At 43.4% G+C, this 20,241-nt stretch overlaps 1 protein-coding gene across 1 annotated transcript in view; it reads left to right on the top strand.

Annotated features, from left to right (window-relative positions):
* Nucleotides 1-19,648, top strand: part of POLR2G (RNA polymerase II subunit G) — a 50,674-nt gene extending 31,026 nt beyond the window's left edge. Inside the window, exons 6-8 of the mRNA XM_078660578.1 lie at nt 14,855-14,926; nt 15,506-15,539; nt 19,463-19,648. Of these exons, the coding sequence (XP_078516704.1) occupies nt 14,855-14,926; nt 15,506-15,539; nt 19,463-19,476 (120 nt within the window). The 3' untranslated portion in view covers nt 19,477-19,648. The remainder of the gene's footprint in view (nt 1-14,854; nt 14,927-15,505; nt 15,540-19,462) is intronic.
* Nucleotides 19,649-20,241: the final 593 nt, after the last annotated feature.

Here is a 20,241-nt window from a genome sequence, read left to right as displayed (position 1 = left end):
CTATAGGTAAAACTGATAGAGCGCGCGGGTCACCCGACCAATAATTTCGCCACTTCCGGCTTCGGGCCCATATATTTCAAATCACCATATACATTGATCGGATGACCTCACGGTCTGCTATCAAAGTTTGTGAGTTCCTTTCGTTATTCCCCAGCGTACCCGACTTACCATCCACCGACACGGGTACCTATGACCACAATGGATCAGGGAGCTAGCTGTAAAAGGAAAGGCAGCAAAATACAAACCCAACAAATAACATTCAAATTCTTTGTAAAATGACCACGGACAACTGGAAGTTTTAAAGTCTTTATCTATAGTTCGTTCTCAGAAATCATTAGATTTACAAGAATAAGACAATCAATAATCCAGATAATAAAAAGTACATAACTATAGAGAAATAAAGTCAAGGTAATCATTGAAATTCTGATATGAGATGCAACGGGAATATGCTATGTAATTTTAGAAGAAAGTTTACGTATGGACATTCATTTAAGGAAACAACCTTATGCACGTACTAAAGATTCCCTATTGGAAGAGTTTATACTATGATAAAATCAAAAATCCTATATGACTATAGGAGAGTCTATGGAGAGAAACACGCTATGCTTTAAGGCAAAAGTTCTTTAGACAGTTTAAGTAAGGAGGTTCTAGACCATATCAGAAAATGACAAACTGCAATGCAAAATATAATTTCTAACAGGTAGGGTAACATAGGAACACGTTATGAAATAAATGCAAATGACTTTATGATTCAATGGTTGCGGAAAAGCATGGAAATTTAACATATGCAAAGGTGTGTCTTTATTGAAGCAAAAGACAGAAAAATAGCAAGGTGCAAGATTTAAAGATTCAGAGCAATATTTACCTAGACTGGTGTGGAAACCAAACCCTGGCCACGGGTCAGTTAAGGACAGGAAACCCTCAAGGAAGGATACCCTTCAATGGACAGCAGGTGCAGAATGGACACCCAGGACAGGACAGGAAGACCAGATTAGGATCAGGACAGGAAACCCTCAGGACAGGACCCTCAGGACAGGACCGGCACCCACAGTTCGGAAGCAACGCCTGCGCTCCACCCTCTCTGCAGCTATCGATCAAGACCCCGATTGGGTCAGCGAACTCCCAGCGAAGTGCTCCGCCAGCACTTTAAGGTTTAGTAAAACCTTAGTCTATGGTCAATTTCGGACAGAGTGCTCCGCAGTACTCTGTATCTTCAGTCACCTATTGAGTGCGTTGGGTCAGTGACAGGTCAGCTAAACCAGACAAGTCGGACAATTTCCCTAGGTGAACCCAATGTAGTTATACTGTTTTGGGACGGTGTACCACCCCCCAATGTTGCAAAGTGTCAGAATCCCTCAATTTGGATTGGTCCTAAGGTAGGATTTGGGTAACACACCAATCAGAATAGACTATTTGGAGGCCTAATTTACATCTCTGGGCACCGCCTAGCAAGATTGGGGTTCCCATGAGAAAGTCGCACAGAATACAGTGAAAGAATACATTTTCGTTACAATAGAACATGATCATGATGCTGCTGCTGGGCGAAGGTGTTCTTTCCCAGGGTGGCTCTGGCATCAACCTTCTTTGGCCTCAGTTCAATGCCATAGCAGCTTCTACGATTCTGCGCAGAAATACCCTCCAAAATGGACTCCCCAGCCCAGCGCCCCTCCGAGTCGAGGATACATGAAAAGTAAGCGAAAACAAATTAAAACATAGAAATGACGGTATGAAAACACATCATTGGTTTTGTACTTTAAACTTATCATTCTAAAAATATACTATGCAGTTTAAATGTTAGCAACATATACACTCTCACAAGAGCAGCTCCACGTTATTACCGAAAGCTGTGTATTACGCATGCGCACCCTTTCCCACCAAACTTATAACTATGTCAGGTCACGTGAGTGTGACTGACGCATGCGCAGAAGCTATTTTCCAAGCGGCGGCCATGTTTTAGAGACATGGATTAGTTGTTAGAAAACACATAGACAAGCTTCATCTACTTCGTTCAAATATAAAAATAAACATTAATAAGACGTACAAAATTTATTACATTGATTACACACGGGCGAGGTTCATGACTCGAGCAAGTCGCGATGCGAAGCTTGCTCTATCAATCCCCTCTTTGATGATATTTACTATCATCATAAAATAATGGAACCAGATGCCAACTTCTCACACCTTATACAGCTCGATCTCTTCCAACAAGCGATTCAACTTTTCTTTCTCATTTTTGGTAGGGTGAGAATTTTTCACCCTTTTGTATATCTGATTATTCATTTCCTCTAGTTCAAGCTCATCCACACTTCGTTTCACTCCTCTGGCATTCACTTGATGCTTTCTGGTGTGCTTACGACATTTGCAACAGACAAATATGAAGAATAGGATAAGACCTATAATTCCAATTGGCATCAGTACCTTGAACAATAAGCTTTTACCTAAGCTAGCAAGCCAATGACCTACGTTTGAGAGACCATCTACCAGTCTCTTCCAGGCACTATCAACCTCGAGTGGTCTGAGTTCCTTTTCCAAATTAGTAATGTTTTTCACATATCTTTTAAGCTGCACACTCTTGTCCGGAATATAAGTGCAACAATGTTGCGCCTTCAACATCCGGCAGACTCCGCCCTCTTTTGCTAATAAGGTGTCAAGAGCAAGTCTGTTCTGTAAAACCATTGATCTGATCGCAACCATTTCGGTATTGACCAGCAGAAATCCATGAGCTGTGTCAGTAGACAACACATCTACTATTGTGGACAATTTGCAAATTCTGTGAGTGTTCAGAACCACTCCCACGCCAGGTATCAGTGCACTGAAAATACTACCCATTATTTTACCTACGCTTTCTCTTTTACTACGCACTAAGCCATTAGTATTTTCACTGCTTCCAGCAACTTCATTCACATGGTATATTTTCGGGAAGACAATGCCAAAATAGCAGCTTCCATACCAGTGATCCGGCAATTTGAAATAAGCCTTGTCTCCACATATATAATAAATTCCGGGAAACACAGGCTCTGACCCATTTTTGAAACCCCAACCTCCAATTACCTTGTAATTATGTTCACATTCACTGGAACCAATGAAAATGTTATTATAGTAGCTAGTCTTCTCGCGGTGAAGACATAGCTTTCCCTTTCTTTCAAAATCCAGCAACAGAGCAGGTCCCGCCCCACCATTTGAGGTGCCTTCCATGTTCTCTGCCCATTTTGGCCTTTTCTGTTTTTCGTCATCTGCCTTTCTTTGTATTTTTATTCTCCTCTTCTCTGCCATGTTCAGGAACATCTTTTCCTGCTCACGCAAAGAACAGGTCAAGTTATCTCTGTGTGCGTCACCTATGTCGATATTACCTATAGTCAGAAAGTATTCGCCCATGTAGCGAGTAACGTCACTTTTGGTATGTACAGGATTCAGGTTCCCACGTATAGGAAGTTCAGAAAAGATCACGTCATTGTTAGAGTAATAGTACTGTAACGGTCCTCTTTTGTAAAATAAGCTTGCTAAAATGCTACACGATATTCCGTATGTCAGGGGCAGGTGATGGTATGTCACGCCTTCAGCTACAGAGGTAGGTAGCTTCATGCAGACATAGCAATCTTCAATTTCCATAGTCTCTACATAGTGTATTAACAAGTTTGCGAAAACATTTAAATGTGTCTTATTCTTAACTCCATGATAATGTAGTCCTCCCTCATCTGATGCTTCTAAATCTCGTTTTGTTTGTTTGAGTGCTCTCTCATGTCTTGCTACACTCTGTGTTGTCAGCTCCTCATTGTCAGTATTTACAATTTCAGTAGGGTCAACATTAGTATTTTTGCTCACCGCAAAAGGAATGAACACTGTTAGTCCTATCCAAACTAATATCACTATAACTATACTACATACACATACCTTGCAGCATGTTTTGCAACAACTGCGACTAGGTCTACCATTCACGCTTGAATCAGACATTTTGGCTCAGAAGAAGTTTCTCAACCCCTCTTTGTGTCTTTACACGAGTATCTTACTTTGTACAAATTCACGGTGGCTCGTCTTCTTCTTTGGCAGAGTACTCTGCGACTGGTTCTCCGTCGCTTTCGTCAGTTATATCAAGATCTTCAAATTCTTCCAAAACGAGCGTCCATTCAGGAGACTTGTACTTTTTGTTTTGTCTCTTTAGTCGATCGCTTCTTCTTTTCGAGGTGTCTTCTTGTTGCTCAGCTATGCAAGCACTTCTCCTTTCTTCAGCACGTTTTTCTTCCACCGTCTTTATCCTCAGCCTCAATTTCTTTACGAAGCCAGGCTCAATGTGCTTTCTTTTCTTAAGTCTTTTAGTTGGCACTTGGATTTCGTTTTCTTCTCTTGCTCTTTTATTTTCTTTAGTTTGTGGCAATTATGCTTCAGTTTCTTCCCTTCCTATCTGACTAGTTCCAGGGCTTGCATCTATTTCTTCTGCCTGGTTACTAATCTGGCCTTGTTCAGGAGAATTTTGTGTTAGCTTTTCAAATGTCTCTGTTTCTGTGTCCTGAACACGTTTTCCTAATCCTAACTGATCCTGTTCGAGCACTTCGATCCCTTGATTTTCTTCCGCTCGAACTATTACTCTATGTCTAGTCTGTCCCTTTTCGACATCAGGAGTCAGTGGAGGAGTATCGATCACTTGTTCTGTCCCTGTCTGACCTTCTCCTTCCTCAGGTTTGACGTGAATCTCAATAGTCTGAGGTTCTTCGCCTGTGCCTTGCTTTTCCTCTCTATTCCACTCTCTACCTTTCCAAATTCGTTCTCTTGTTCGGATTGGGTCTTCGGTGAGGTCAATTAAGGGTATCCACTCATCTGGCCATATGCTTGGCAGCTCCTCATCAGCTACTTCTGGACCAACTTCTGGGAACCCTCCAGCAGGCTGGACCCTAGGCAGTTCGTCATCAACTACTCCTGGACCAACGTCTGCGGACTCCTCAGCTTGACTGGTACTGGGCTGTACGTCGTCCGCTACTTCTGGTCTGGCTCCTGCAAGCCCCTCTGCTGGGTGGCCTTCTTCTTCAGGCTCCTTGTCTGGTAATACCTTCTGGGTGTGGCTGGCGTGGATCCAATGGGGAACACCTGCACACTTCACTGCTGTGGTCGTTACCAGGATCACTTGGCGCTTCTCTCCCCACCTTGGTTCCAGGCAGCTCGATCGAGTATGCTTCTTTATCTTGACCCAGTCCCCAGGAACCAGTTTGTGGAGAGGGGTCGTTGGATTGGCGACGGCGTCTTCTCCGATCTGGCGAGAGATATAACGCACTTGGTCACCTAATCTCTTGCAGTATTCAAGCACCAAATCATCAGTAATACTCAACAGTTTGCTTCCTGGTACCCACGCTTGTCTCATCACTCTTCCGCTCAGGCCTGTCTTTCGGTCTGGAATACTTCGGAGTCCCATCAGGACCAGAGGCAGGGCCTTCACCCAGGTCATGCCAGATACATCACACAATTTCGCTAGTCTGGTTTTGATAGTCCCGTTTATTTGTTCCACTACTCCAGATGCCTCTGGACGATATGCACAGTGGAGTTTTTGCGAGATCCCAAATGCCTTACAGAGTTGGTCGATCACATCATTCTGAAAATGTCGGCCTTTATCTGATTCAATCGTGACTGGAACCCCGAATCTAGGTATCAGTTCTTTCAGTAAACACTTTGCTACTGTCAGTGCGTCGCTTTGGGGAGTAGGGTAAGCTTCCACCCACTTTGAGAATAGGCAGACAATGACAAGGACATAACGCTTCCCCTCACAACGTGGCATGGTGATGAAATCAACCTGTATTCTCACAAAGGGACCCCCTGACCTCCCAATTTTCCCCAGTTCCACCATTGTTCTCTTGCCTGGGTTCATCTTTTGACATGACAGGCACCTCTGGCAGAGGGACTCTGCTACTTTCCTGAACTTTTTACTGTACCACGTCTGTTGGAATACCAGAATCATGGCGTCCCTACCAATGTGTGATCCTTCATGTATCAATCTCGCCATTGTGCCAAGCAAGTGTCTGGGTAACACAGGCATACCATTTGGGCCCAAGATGACACCATCCTCACGTCTTGGTCTACACCCTTCTTCCTTCCACTTCTCTCTCTCTTGCCAGGGTGCCGCCTGCTGCTATTCTCTCACTTCATCCCATGTAGGCACTTCTTCAAACACTCGAAGTTGGCAGCTGTTTCCGGGCCCCCCTCGTTTTGGATTTATAATATATCGATCTCTGGCGCACAATTGGGCCACTCGATCAGCAAAATCATTTCCCAATGATACAGGGTCAAAGTCCTTCTTATGGGCTACACATTTGACCACTGCCAATTCCTTTGGTAATTGGATTGCCTCTAAAAGGTCTTGAACAACTTTTCCATTTCGAATAGGGGTACCTAATGAAGTCAGGAACTCCCTCTGTAGCCATAATTGGCCAAAGTCATGCACAACTCCAAAACAGTACTGACTGTCAGTATACACTGTTAGGCGTATGTTTTTCCCAATTTTGCAAGCTTTTATCATAGCGATCAATTCGGCTACTTGTGCAGACTTTACTTCAAATAAATAACCTGCTTCTACAATTTTTGTTAAGGAGACTACCGCATAGGCAGCACTCAGGCCTCCTTGTTCATGTCTTAGGCATGAACCATCCACAAACAATTCCATGTCATTTTTAGGCAAAGGTGTTTCTTTAATGTCTGGGCGTGGTTTTGTGCACAATTCTGTTAAATCAATGCAGTTATGCTCGTCTTCTTCCCCATCTTCCATATCCATTGAGTCGGGAAGCAGAGTGGCGGGGTTCAGACTGTTGCACCTGACAATTGTTATATTTGCAGCACCCACGAGAATCCTCTCGTATTTAGTCAGCCGACTAGGGGTGAGATACTGAGTTTTCGTTCTGGTTAGTAAAATTACCACTCCATGTGGAACATACACAGTTACAGGATGTCCCATGACGATGGACTCACTCTGCTCTAAACTTGTGCAGGTAGCAGCTACTGCTTTCAGACACCCTGGTAATCCAGCAGCCACTGGATCCAGGGTGGCAGAGAAATATGCCACAGGCCTTCTGGTTGTGCCATGTTCTTGGGTTAGGACTGACAATGCACAATTATCGCGAGTGTCACAGAACAGGGCAAATTCCTTGGAATAGTCTGGCATTCCCAACGCAGGGGCTGTACACAGACAATCTCGCAATTTTGTGAAGGCTGTTAAGCTTTCATCATCCCATTCTACAATATCCGGTGTTCCTCTTTTGGTCATTTTTATCAAGGGCCTAGCTAGGACTGCAAATGCCACAATCCATTGCCTGCAGTATCCTATCACTCCCAGGAACATTCTTATTTCTTTCTGAGTACGGGGTAACTGCATCTTTTGAATTATTCTGACTCTTTCTGACGTTACTTTCCTGATGCCTTTCTCTATCTGGTGCCCCAGATATTTCACTGATTTTGCACAGAACTGTAATTTTTCAGGGGCCACTTTATGTCCCTTCTCACTCAGGTGATTTAGTAGGGCAATGGTGTCAATCACACAATCCCTATGACTTTTGGACGCCACCAAGAGGTCGTCGATGTATTGCACCAAGACAGAACTTCCAGGTAAGACCAAAGTTTCCAAACATTTTTTCAAGTTCTGATTAAAGATAGAGGGACTTTCGGTGTACCCTTGAGGGACCCTGTTCCAGACATACACGTGACTGTTGAAGGCAAATGAGAAAAGAAATTTGCTGTCTGGATGCAAGGGAATGGAAAAGAATGCATGACATAAGTCTATCACAGTGAACCACTCAGCATCCCAGGGAATCTGATACAGAATCACTGCTGGGTTCGGGACAATAGGGCAGCAAGGAACCACTATTTTGTTTACCTTTCTTAGGTCCTGCACTACTCTGTACTTGCCACTAGGCTTTTTGATGCCCATAATCGGTGAGTTGCATGGGCTACTCATTACTTCCTGTATGATGTTTCCTTCCAGCAATTTCTGTATTTCCAGGGCAACACCTGCTCTCACTTCTGCATTCATTCTGTAGGGTTTAGTATTGGGGTATACTGCATTGTCCTTTATTGCTATCTGTATGGGGTCTACATTTTTCATTAATCCTACATCTTTCCCGGTAAAGTCCCATACCTCTGGCTTTACTGTTTCTTGGAGTTCTTTGGGCAAATCCTGCAAAGTCATTCGTTTAATTTCTGAGTCAGGTCTGATTAACATTAATTTATAAATGCCATCTTTATCTGGGGTCTGAATCTCAACACCCTTTGGTGTGCAAAAGATGGTACAGTTCATTTTGCACAGCAAATCACGTCCCAGTAAGTTCACTGGACTGGTGTCACAAACGACAAATCTATGCATTTCTTTAAAGTTTCCAATTGAGATCTCCATGGGCTCGGTAACAGGAGTACTAATCAGTTGATTAGATACACCCACTACTTGGATGGCTTCTCCCGAGAGGGGTAGGTTTGGAACGTCCACTGTTCTTACAGTAGAACGGGTAGCGCCAGTGTCCAACAGAAAAGTGACATCATTTCCGTCAACCTTTCCTTCAATGTATGGTCCGGACTGGTCTACCTGCAAGGAGGCGCCAAGTACGCACTCCTCGTCCTCCCCTCTCAGGCCCCGTCAGTACTGGTCATCACAAAAGAAGGTATCATTTAGTAAATACTGCGAAGTTGCTGTATTTCTGTTCTCATTGCTTTCCCAGACTTCTACATCATCACCCTCCGTGGATTTTCCCTTAAATACTTGCTTTGGTGCTCGGGGCAACTGAATCGTTTTTACCTGTGGTTGGGTCTTTCTTGGTCTTTCTTTCTGCGTCTGTGGAGTTAAATCAGGTGTTTTGGGGTTATCATCCGGCAAATAGGGACACTCGTCTCGCCAGTGTCCAATTTCTCCGCACTGGTGGCAGGGAAATTTCTTCTTAGCCTCTTCCCTGCTCATTTTGGGCCGGGGCTTACCTCCTCCCCCACCCCCAGGACCTTGGTTCTGAGTAGTTTTGGCCATTTTACTCAATTGTTTTTCCTGCTGTTCTGCGAGTTTCACTTGAGCCCACATAACCTTCTCCTTGAGAGCCTTTTTCTTTTCTGCCATCTCGTCCTCACAGTACTTTGCGTACCGTAGGACCTCATCCATCTTTTTAGTGTGCCAACAGATTTTGTTATCCTTTATCCACTGACAAATTTCGGGTCTTAAACCATTTACAAACCTGTAAATAAAATGTGTCATATCCTTCATCTCGATGTTATCTATTCCACTGTATGTTTTGAACACCTGCAACAACCTTTCATAAAAGGAGTGCACTGTCTCGTCTCTCTCCTGCGTGGTTCTATCTATTTTGGTCCAATCAGTTTCCTTTGCTGGCACTTTTGCTTTCAGATGTTGAATTACTTGTTCATATTTTTTCATCACCTCTTTCGATGGTTCCCCTGTTTTTTCGTCTCTTGGGTATTCCTCACTCGGCCATGCTATGGCAATTTTACACTCGGTCCACAGATCTACCGGGACCACAATGTCGAAGAACCCATCCAGGTCTTTCCACAGGCATTTTTGCACCTTTACAAACCTTTCCACCTGTCTGTACCAGTCAACTGGCTTTTCGCGCAATTTCGGGAAATCGTTAGTAAAGGACACAATATCCTGTCTAGACCATGGAACGTGCACATATTTTCCACCTGGTACTTCGCGCATAGGGCATAACTGTTCGGGTTTCTCAGTTTCCCTTAGAACAAATTCGGAAGTTGCCTGCCTAGACCTGGCCTCATCCTTTTTCTTGACCCATCTGGCTTTCCATCTTTCCACATCTCCCCATTTTTGCAATACTGTCAATAGTTCCTTGACCTGTGCTTTTTTCCCTGAAGCATTCAAGTTTTCCAAATCTTTGTCTGAGAAATCTGCCCTATATGGTTTTTGCAGAGATTTCGATCTTGAAATATCTATTCCCATGCTAGCAGCAGTGTCTGTCAGTTTTTCATGAAGTACTCGGGTATTTCGAGTGAGACTCTTGCAGATAAACAGCATTTCGTCTTCGGAGTAGGTATTTAATCTGTCTAATCCTACGTTTCCTGCCATCAATTCCTCTATTTCTATTCTCAGCTTGTAGAGATCTAAAGGTTTCGTTGGGGACGTTTGCTTTTCCAATTCCTGACTCCATCTTTCGATTTCTTCAGGAGTTACCAAGGTGACACTCCTAGTACCCGAGGTCGATTCCATCTGAATTGCCCTCGTACTAAACGTGTGCGGCTTCGGTATCTTTTTTCCCGTCTTTCTAATGGGCAGATCTAGCAGCGAGACCTCCGACTCGCACTCACTTGTCTGATCATCTATAATTAATGGTTCTGGTCTGGTCGGTGCAATGACAGGAGTAATTACGGGAGGTTTCGGACTTCCTTGACGGTCCCCATACAACGGAACCACCGGTCCGATTGTTACTGGGATTGTCAAGGCTTCAGGACTTGCATTTAGTTGTGACATTTTCCGTATTATTTCAGCTCTCTGATTTCCCAGCGCTTCTCGCTCTTTCTCTTCTAATGACCTGTCCAAGGAGTTTCCATGTAACACCTGCGGGGTCAGAATGGGAGCATAACTCGGGGCAGTGGGATGAGTCTCACTCGGCCCTCCGCCATAGTTAGGCTTTGGAAACAAACTTCCTGTGCCTAGAATTCTCGGATCTTCCTCGTTTTGGGGCTGTAATAACGGCATTTCTGAACCTAAGGACCTCATCTCACCTCCGTAGGGAGGACGAGAGCAGAAATCTCCTTCCTGTGAATATCCCGTCTCCCCGCCCACTGGTCTCCTGGGGTAAATACTTCTGGTTTCCACAGGCCCTATATCCTCAGTATAAGGAGGAATTAGATAATTCCCTCCTACACTTATGGACCTGACCTCTTCCCTTTGTAGAGGTCTCCGGGGAACATCTCCTGCACTTCCAGGTCGGTGTCCTTCATTATAAGGAGGCGGACTTCTCATGCATAGGTCATCTAACAATTCGTCATCTGATTCTCCGAGGGGCCCCCAGTGTTTGGATTTCTCTGTCCTCTTTCCCCCCCAGGAGGACCTTCTGCTGACATCATGGGAAACAGTCCCTCAACAATCATGCTCTGTCTCCACTGTTTCATCTTTTTATCTCTGGTTTCTTGTTTCAGTTTTGGGTAAAACTTGGTCAGCCCTTTGTCCATTCGGGGCTTATCTCTTTGGAAAGCCTCAATCTCCCATTCCTCTAATGCTTCATACTGCGTTAATCTTGGTCTGGGATGCAATTCATTCATTCGGGTTCTTAAATTGAATAGGATCCTAGCATTAAAGGTACCTTCTAACGGAAAAGCCATTATTCCGTCATCTTTTGTGTACTTTACCCAATTTTCTAACCACACACATGTATTGTACCCTCTGTCAAACATCATGAAAGAGGCGGGAGTATTTGGTGGTGGAATAACAATGCCCTCTCTAGTTTGAATCGGCTTGTCCTTTTTGAAGTAATTCTTCACCTTATTTACAAGGGACATTTTTCTCTTAGTTCCGTACATAATATCGTATCTATTAGCCTTCCACTGATCCCTTTCAAAACCTAGGTTTCTTGGATCGGGTCTAGTCTCTGGAGTATACGAGTGCCACATACGATTTCTACGCTTAACTTTGTTTACAGAATTACCTCCAATCAGAATGCGTCTTGCAATTCCGTGCGACCAATGGGGTGCACGAGTTCAAGTATTTTCGGCCAATGGGTGCGCGGCCTTTTCGCGAGACAGTTCTCACGCTTCGGCGCTCACCCCTCCTTCACAATTCCAGCCCCGCTACCCGCCCGCTGTTTCTACCAATCCCAGCGCGGCACAGAGTGACGTCAGAGACGCTTCGCGACTGACTCCCTCCCTTCACAAGGTAACGGAAACTTTCTTTCTTTCTAAGTGCTTAGTACTAGGTTATTTTACAACGAATACACATTCGCCACAGTGCTCAAGTGTCTAGACAGGAAAGAGTTGTTTTACTGCAAGTAAACTACTTCCATTTACTTTTCACACACTGCGGGTAGATCTCTGCTGCCTACCCTTCACTCTAGCATCGGTGAACCTGTTATTTCCCTAGACCCATCCACTCTTTCCGGGATATATCCGAGTCTAAGGTTTCCCAGCGGACCCCTTTGCTTTCACTCAAGCTCCGATGAACCTGCTACTCTTCCAATGTGACCCTTATTAGGTTACGCCACTATGGGAATTTTGCCAATGAACCTCGTTACTAACATTTATTCACACATGTATTCAGAAAAGCCCTAGTTAGTGCTTCTGGTTCTACCTAACCTGCACCTAACTTTCCTTGAGCCTGCGACCTCAAGGCAATGGATTCTATTCACCACTTGCCATTCAATTCCCCGGGGATTCCTAACAACATATAACAATTGCGAACGAATGGGTTAATACATATATCAATTAGAAAACAGTTTAAAACATTTCATAATTTTCCAAAGCAAACATTTCAAGTGAGTGATCAGTTCTCCTGAAGTGCCTACTCTTATAGCAGCATCTATATACTAGCAGCTACCGACTCGACTAGCCTAACTAGTCCTAACTAACCTTTAACTAGTCCCTAACCATAGCTCTGCTACCAGAAAAACTGATAGAGCGCGCGGGTCACCCGACCAATAATTTCGCCACTTCCGGCTTCGGGCCCATATATTTCAAATCACCATATACATTGATCGGATGACCTCACGGTCTGCTATCAAAGTTTGTGAGTTCCTTTCGTTATTCCTCAGCGTACCCGACTTACCATCCACCGACACGGGTACCTATGACCACAATGGATCAGGGAGCTAGCTGTAAAAGGAAAGGCAGCAAAATACAAACCCAACAAATAACATTCAAATTCTTTGTAAAATGACCACGGACAACTGGAAGTAAGTCTTTATCTATAGTTCGTTCTCAGAAATCATTAGATTTACAAGAATAAGACAATCAATAATCCAGATAATAAAAAGTACATAACTATAGAGAAATAAAGTCAAGGTAATCATTGAAATTCTGATATGAGATGCAACGGGAATATGCTATGTAATTTTAGAAGAAAGTTTACGAATGGACATTCATTTAAGGAAACAACCTTGTGCACGTACTAAAGATTGGAAGAGTTTATACTATGATAAAATCAAAAATCCTATATGACTATAGGAGAGTCTATGGAGAGAAACACGCTATGCTTTAAGGCAAAAGTTCTTTAGACAGTTTAAGTAAGGAGGTTCTAGACCATATCAGAAAATGACAAACTGCAATGCAAAATATAATTTCTAACAGGTAGGGTAACATAGGAACACGTTATGAAATAAATGCAAATGACTTTATGATTCAATGGTTGCGGAAAAGCATGGAAATTTAACATATGCAAAGGTGTGTCTTTATTGAAGCAAAAGACAGAAAAATAGCAAGGTGCAAGATTTAAAGATTCAGAGCAATATTTACCTAGACTGGTGTGGAAACCAAACCCTGGCCACGGGTCAGTTAAGGACAGGAAACCCTCAAGGAAGGATACCCTTCAATGGACAGCAGGTGCAGAATGGACACCCAGGACAGGACAGGAAGACCAGATTAGGATCAGGACAGGAAACCCTCAGGACAGGACCCTCAGGACAGGACCGGCACCCACAGTTCGGAAGCAACGCCTGCGCTCCACCCTCTCTGCAGCTATCGATCAAGACCCCGATTGGGTCAGCGAACTCCCAGCGAAGTGCTCCGCCAGCACTTTAAGGTTTAGTAAAACCTTAGTCTATGGTCAATTTCGGACAGAGTGCTCCGCAGTACTCTGTATCTTCAGTCACCTATTGAGTGCGTTGGGTCAGTGACAGGTCAGCTAAACCAGACAAGTCGGACAATTTCCCTAGGTGAACCCAGGGTAGTTATACTGTTTTGGGACGGTGTACCACCCCCCAATGTTGCAAAGTGTCAGAATCCCTCAATTTGGATTGGTCCTAAGGTAGGATTTGGGTAACGCACCAATCAGAATAGACTATTTGGAGGCCTAATTTACATCTCTGGGCACCGCCTAGCAAGATTGGGGTTCCCATGAGAAAGTCGCACAGAATACAGTGAAAGAATACATTTTCGTTACAATAGAACATGATCATGATGCTGCTGCTGGGCGAAGGTGTTCTTTCCCAGGGTGGCTCTGGCATCAACCTTCTTTGGCCTCAGTTCAATGCCATAGCAGCTTCTACGATTCTGCGCAGAAATACCCTCCAAGATGGACTCCCCAGCCCAGCACCCCTCCGAGTCGAGGATACATGAAAAGTAAGCGAAAACAAATTAAAACATAGAAATGACGGTATGAAAACACATCATTGGTTTTGTACTTTAAACTTATCATTATAAAAATATACTATGCAGTTTAAATGTTAGCAACATATACACTCTCACAAGAGCAGCTCCACGTTATTACCGAAAGCTGTGTATTACGCATGCGCACCCTTTCCCACCAAACTTATAACTACGTCAGGTCACGTGAGTGTGACTGACGCATGCGCAGAAGCTATTTTCTAAGCGGCGGCCATGTTTTAGAGACATGGATTAGTTGTTAGAAAACACATAGACAAGCTTCATCTACTTCGTTCAAATATAAAAATAAACATTAATAAGACGTACAAAATGTATTAAATTGATTACACACGGGCGAGGTTCATGACTCGAGCAAGTCGCGATGCGAAGCTTGCTCTATCAGGTACTAAATGTAATTGATGCGCTCTGTCTTACCATTGTGTATATCTGACCCTAGACTTTATGATCCATTAGAACGGTGTGGAGGCGGTGTAGATTTGCTTTTGTGGGAGAGGTGTAATGCATTCACAGTACAGGATTGGTCATTGATGTGCTGTGGTTCACTTGTAAATTTCTATTTCAGGACATTGTCATCCAACAGGATGATGAGATTCGACTGAAGATTGTGGGAACTCGTGTGGACAAAAATGATATTGTAAGTTCATGATGCATGCAAGACTGACTACTCTCTGCAGATTGGCAAGATCTATTCGAGGAATGGCGCAATTAGTCAGTAGTTTATTTTTCACACTCTGGGTTTGTGGCACTCTTTGGAGCTCATGTGATGGCACTCTTCTATTGGTGAGCAGGGGGTGGGGGCCCAAATATGCAATATATTAAAAAAAACATAAAAATAGAGAAGCCCGGACTTAAGTGCGTGATATTTGTTGGCAGCGCACTGGGAAAATGCTGCTGTTTGAGGGGCACTGTTAGCATGGGAAACGCTCTATTTGGGCTAGTATGCAGTCTACAGTGTATTACACGATGTGAGCGACAACACTGCCTGCTACAGGATTGTGGTGGAGCTGACAAAGGGTTGCTTTTAATAGTCCGGAATTGTTCTTGTTTTTCCACCAATCAAGCACTGCATGAGGTAGGACAGTGGTGGGCAGGTGATACCAGGTCTAGCATTGTGCTGTTTGAGTGATGGTGGAATTCATAGGATTTGAGAGAGAGAAGGCCAGAAGTATTTACCTTGTGCCAAGTGTCTGATGCTTATCTCCTCCTCTTGCAGTTTGCGATCGGCTCTCTTATGGACGATTACCTTGGTAAGTATGTTGCACTCTACTCCTCTCAATCTTGTGTGGTAATTACTATGTGCTGTTGGAGGGTGGGCTCTGTATATAATGAGGGTGAGATGTAATTATTATGATTATGTAGAACTACGCTGTATTGGACAGTGGTCTATTTCCTGTGGTATGTGGAAAGTCTCATACAGTACTAGAATGTTGTGGGTTGGAAGAAGATATTTCATTATTCAGTACTAGATTGCTGTGGCCCATAAATCAATTGTAAATAGGGCAATCTCTTAGAGCACAACAGGTAGGGGTCTGCCTCCATTACTCTCTCAATCAATTGCATTTCATTCTACAATTAAAGAAAAATTACAATGACCCTAGTGAAATATATTATTAAACACGCGAGCCTGCAATCCCTGTATAAACTACCATGTCTCCTTATTGTAGTCAAGTTAGGGCATCTCTAGTCACCTGCAATAAGAAAATGACATAACCTCCAACTGTAATGAATTACTACAGTTGAGTTGTGACATTATAATGACTGCTGCAAGAGCCAGCAGCCAAGGTGGAAGGCTTGACACGTACCATGATTACAGCTTAATTTAAAAAATGGAAGCAAAGGTTTACCTCACTCTTTTTGTAAAGTGAGTGATTACCAAAAAAGAGAGATTAATGGTATTGGGTTTAATTTTCAGGCCTTGCTGAAACTATACAGACCCCAAGGATTTTGCAACATAAATTAGTAAATTTAGCGGTACAAAACTGAAATTTTGCGGGCAAAAATTAAAATTTTGTGGTATTTTAGCGGCAAATTATTTTATTTTTTTATTTTTAAAACAATAATGTACCCCAGAGGGTTCCGCCCCATGCCCTCAGATTTTCTTTTAGAAAACCTCCGCAATATCATGTGCCTATAACTCAGATCCTGTTTTAATTTGCTATAAAGAAATGTTCTTAAGTATGATAATAAAATGTGTGCGCCTGTACATAAAATAAATAACCTATGCAATTTATGTAACACTTACTGCATTTAACAACGCAGTCCCCCACATTACAAATGTATACAAGCATCTAGCAGATTTCTGCAAAATGTACGATTTAAAATGAAGCATACCTAATAGGACAGTATACATTCAAAATTGATTAACACACTGACTGCAGCGAAGTGTTGCAGTGTGTGCACAAGTTAGAAGAGGACAGGCAGGCATTCCCCCCCCACCCTTCACCACTCTCACCTAAGGACCCTGTGCCTCTCCTGCTCCACCAGGGCACTAAGCCCCTACCCAGAATAATAACGCTTTGGTTTCTAGGCGCTGTTACTTGCAGTCATTTGTTCGCGCCCTTCTTAAATATTCATTATCTAGGGCTGTCACCAAGCTTCCGGAATTAGGGAAACAGTGCCCATTGCTGAGAGAGTGGGGTCACTGGGAGTAAGCTGTGGAGCTGCCAGGGAGTTCAGCAGGGCAGGTTTACAGGGCAAGTAGTCCAGTGTACAGCGACGTCCCGAGGGAGTCTGCAGTTTAAAAAATACTCCTTCAGTGCCTGCACTCAGTGTGCCTCTGCCCACCCATCCTCAAACACATGTGGTGCTGTAAAGCATATGTTTTCAGTCCAGCTAGGGGCTGCATGGAGGCATCGGTATGCAGGCCTTAAAAACATGGTGCCTGCTGACTCAGTGCCACGCTGGTTCCACCTACTTGGCCATGCCAGTAGCAGGTCCCGGTGCTGTGCAGTGTAAAGGAGCAAGTCACGCCTGAGGGTCACACCCAGTCACCAGTTAACTCTGTCTAGCCTGCCTTGTACATTATAAGTGCCAAAGCAGTAAATAAATTTGATGGTCCAGGTATTTCCTGACATCTAATACCTGTGTGGAATAGACTAGTAGAGGTGAGCTCAGGGCGCAATGAACCACAGAGGCATATTAATGCAGGACACAACTTGCACAGAGCCCATTTGCAGACCCCCCACCTAGGAAATCACCATTAAAAAGGGAATTTTACAGGCACTTTTGTAAAAAACAATGTTTTTTTTTTTAGAAAATGGACCATTTTGTGATTTGTTTGCAAATCGCGAAATCCTGGAGGGTCTGACTTTAGCATTTTTCTGCATGTGTCTGCAGATTTTAAGCTGCGGCTATTTTTTATCTGTAACAATTATGCAATAAATGCTTTTGGTGTTTAATTTTGCACTACAGATTGTTTTTATTGTTCATATCTGCAACCACTCCATCTCAGTCATATGAAAGTGCAAGACATCAAAGATTTAAGCGGTTTGTGGCATGGGTTAGTGGTGTTACCATAGATTATTAGGAATACCTTCTGTCGTACATTGAAAGGATATTGAAATTTCAATAAGAGTCCCATGGCCTTATAAAGGAACTCTGCCATCAGCCTAATTTATTTATGTGGTCATGGAGCTACTCTATAACTCCCAGTATCCTTGTAATGTATAGCAGGACGATTCTTTATTATTCTTTATTATTATGATTATTATTTTGTACTTGTATAGCGCACTTATCACCCCTACAGAGGTCTCAAGGCGCTGTACGAATACCGCTGTGGAACCCTTCCTGGCTTTCCCTGTCAGGTGCCCACTCCTGGGCACTCCCAAGGTGAAGCCAGGCATTCTAGCGTTGTTGGGGCCGTTGTGGAGATTAAGCAACCTATTGCCCAGAGTTTGAACCCATGATTAGAGTAGGCACCGAGGCGAGAATTATCGAGTCCGCGGACATTTGAGCCCAAGACCCTGCCACGTCGGGAATCGAACCCTGGTCCCGGGCCTGACCTCTGCCTCAGGGTCTGCTGCTCTAACCATTGAGCCACACTTCTCCACTTTTATCCAATATCTAATTAGTGTGCCCTGTTTGCAGTTATTAATATCTTAAATTAATTAAATTATATTGTTTGGGTTACTTAAAAGCATAGACGGCGCAAACATATTCAAAACTACAAGAAACGAAAAATGTCAATAAACAAATGAGAAAGCAGAATGATGAGGAAGCAGTCTGCCCCCAACAAATGCAGAAATAGAAAAAATATGATTAGTACCAATCCTTACCCTCAACATGGTGCTGCACAGCCATCCACATACCTCACAATATGCACATGTCAAAATGTGTCTCTGAGAACAATAACTTCGAAGTAGTATGATGAATTTGTAATGGTGAGTTTCCTTGGTAATGATTTAATCAATCTAGAATGCAAAACCCAAAATGGCAAGCGAGACAAAATTATTTCCTCCAGCCAATACACTATATAGACTTTGCAATGCTAGAAGGCAATTTTTATTATTTATCAGGCATGACTTGTATTTCAGCAGATGTTAGCTGTGAAAAATACAAATCATTCTAGAATTAGCAGGGCTATATTGGATGTTTGTGCTTGGAAATGGGGCATAATCAGTTGTATGCTTTTACTTTTGGTCCTAGATGCTTTTGTTAGGTGCACCTTCAAATACATATTAAAATCCAGTCGTCATCTAAGGTATTTTCTATACCTCTTCTCGAAACACCCCTGAGCCACTCTCTCTCAAAGACTGGGTTGTAGCCCGCATTGTGACTAGGCACCGAGGTGCAAGGCGGTTACCCTATGATGAATCATGCCACCTTTGATGGGTGAGAGAAACCGTCCTTTAAAAGGGACACTCCACCTTTACTAGGTCTTACCTGTCCTGCTTGTTGCAGACCCAGGGGTTTTTGTTGTGCTTAATATCCTGATGCAAAACATATACATTCACTCTCGCTACTAAGTAAGGTATGGATAATACATTTAGCATGCTTATGAATTAGTGTTATGGTAGATGGGTGTTCATTCCTTTTCAATGTTCTTTTTTAAGCCTTCTTGCCTCTGAAGGATGGATGGAAATAGGGCTTGTTTTTTCAACACCAACAAAGTGAGTAAGGGAAGGACTCCCAACTTGCTTCACTCTACTGATTGTTACCTCTTGTTTTTCAGGTCTGGTCAGCTAAGACTTTCCTCGATGGCTCTGTGGGACATGGTTCTCTTTCAAGATGGTGTCTTCGGAGGTGGTTGGTGGGACTCTCCATGGGATCTCTGTTCAGATGACATTGGATCTTGGGTCCTGCTGTGTGGTGTACATTTTGTCAATGTTTTTGTGAATAAAAGGTTTCTTTTCTAAGATGGACGTTGTCACTTTTGCTGTGTTTTAGGGTCTTGGAAATGTAAATACAATTTCTCCTGCGACCCATTACCTTGCAAGATTCAAAATAATGTTTAATCTGATAGAGCCATCTAGCTGCAGATTCTTTACTGTAGAATCTCCTAGGCGTCTGGCTGAATCCGGAAACTTTTGCTCAACAATACTCTTACACGGCAATAGGTGGTGTCAGTCGGCTCCGCGTGACGTTGTCCACATCGTCTGTGCCACAAGTGATATCTGAGCTGACCTCCGTTCTTTTCTTTCCGCGCCAGCTAGCACAGATCCATGAAGAAAGCTACCCTCTGTCACTTTTTGACAGGCTTATTTCAACGATTTGTCAATGATTTTTGGTGTGTGGGTTATTCCACAATGTTCAAGACATCTGGATTCAAACCATGCGGAGCCTGCCATCAACCCATATAGGTGACTGATCCACACTTAATTTGTCTTTGGTGTCTGGAACATGACCAGGACTAGAAGTTGTGACCCAATGGTCAGGCCATGACTCCGAAGACTTTGAGGGAACGGTCTCTGAAGTTGCTCGTGGCCCGGCACTAGACTCCATGCCGTTTTC

The sequence above is a fragment of the Lissotriton helveticus genome, chromosome 9, assembly GCF_964261635.1.
Source record: "Lissotriton helveticus chromosome 9, aLisHel1.1, whole genome shotgun sequence".
Lineage (NCBI taxonomy): Eukaryota > Metazoa > Chordata > Amphibia > Caudata > Salamandridae > Lissotriton > Lissotriton helveticus.
The sequence above is the reverse complement of the archived record's forward strand: the minus strand, read 5'-3'. Positions and strand labels throughout refer to the sequence as shown.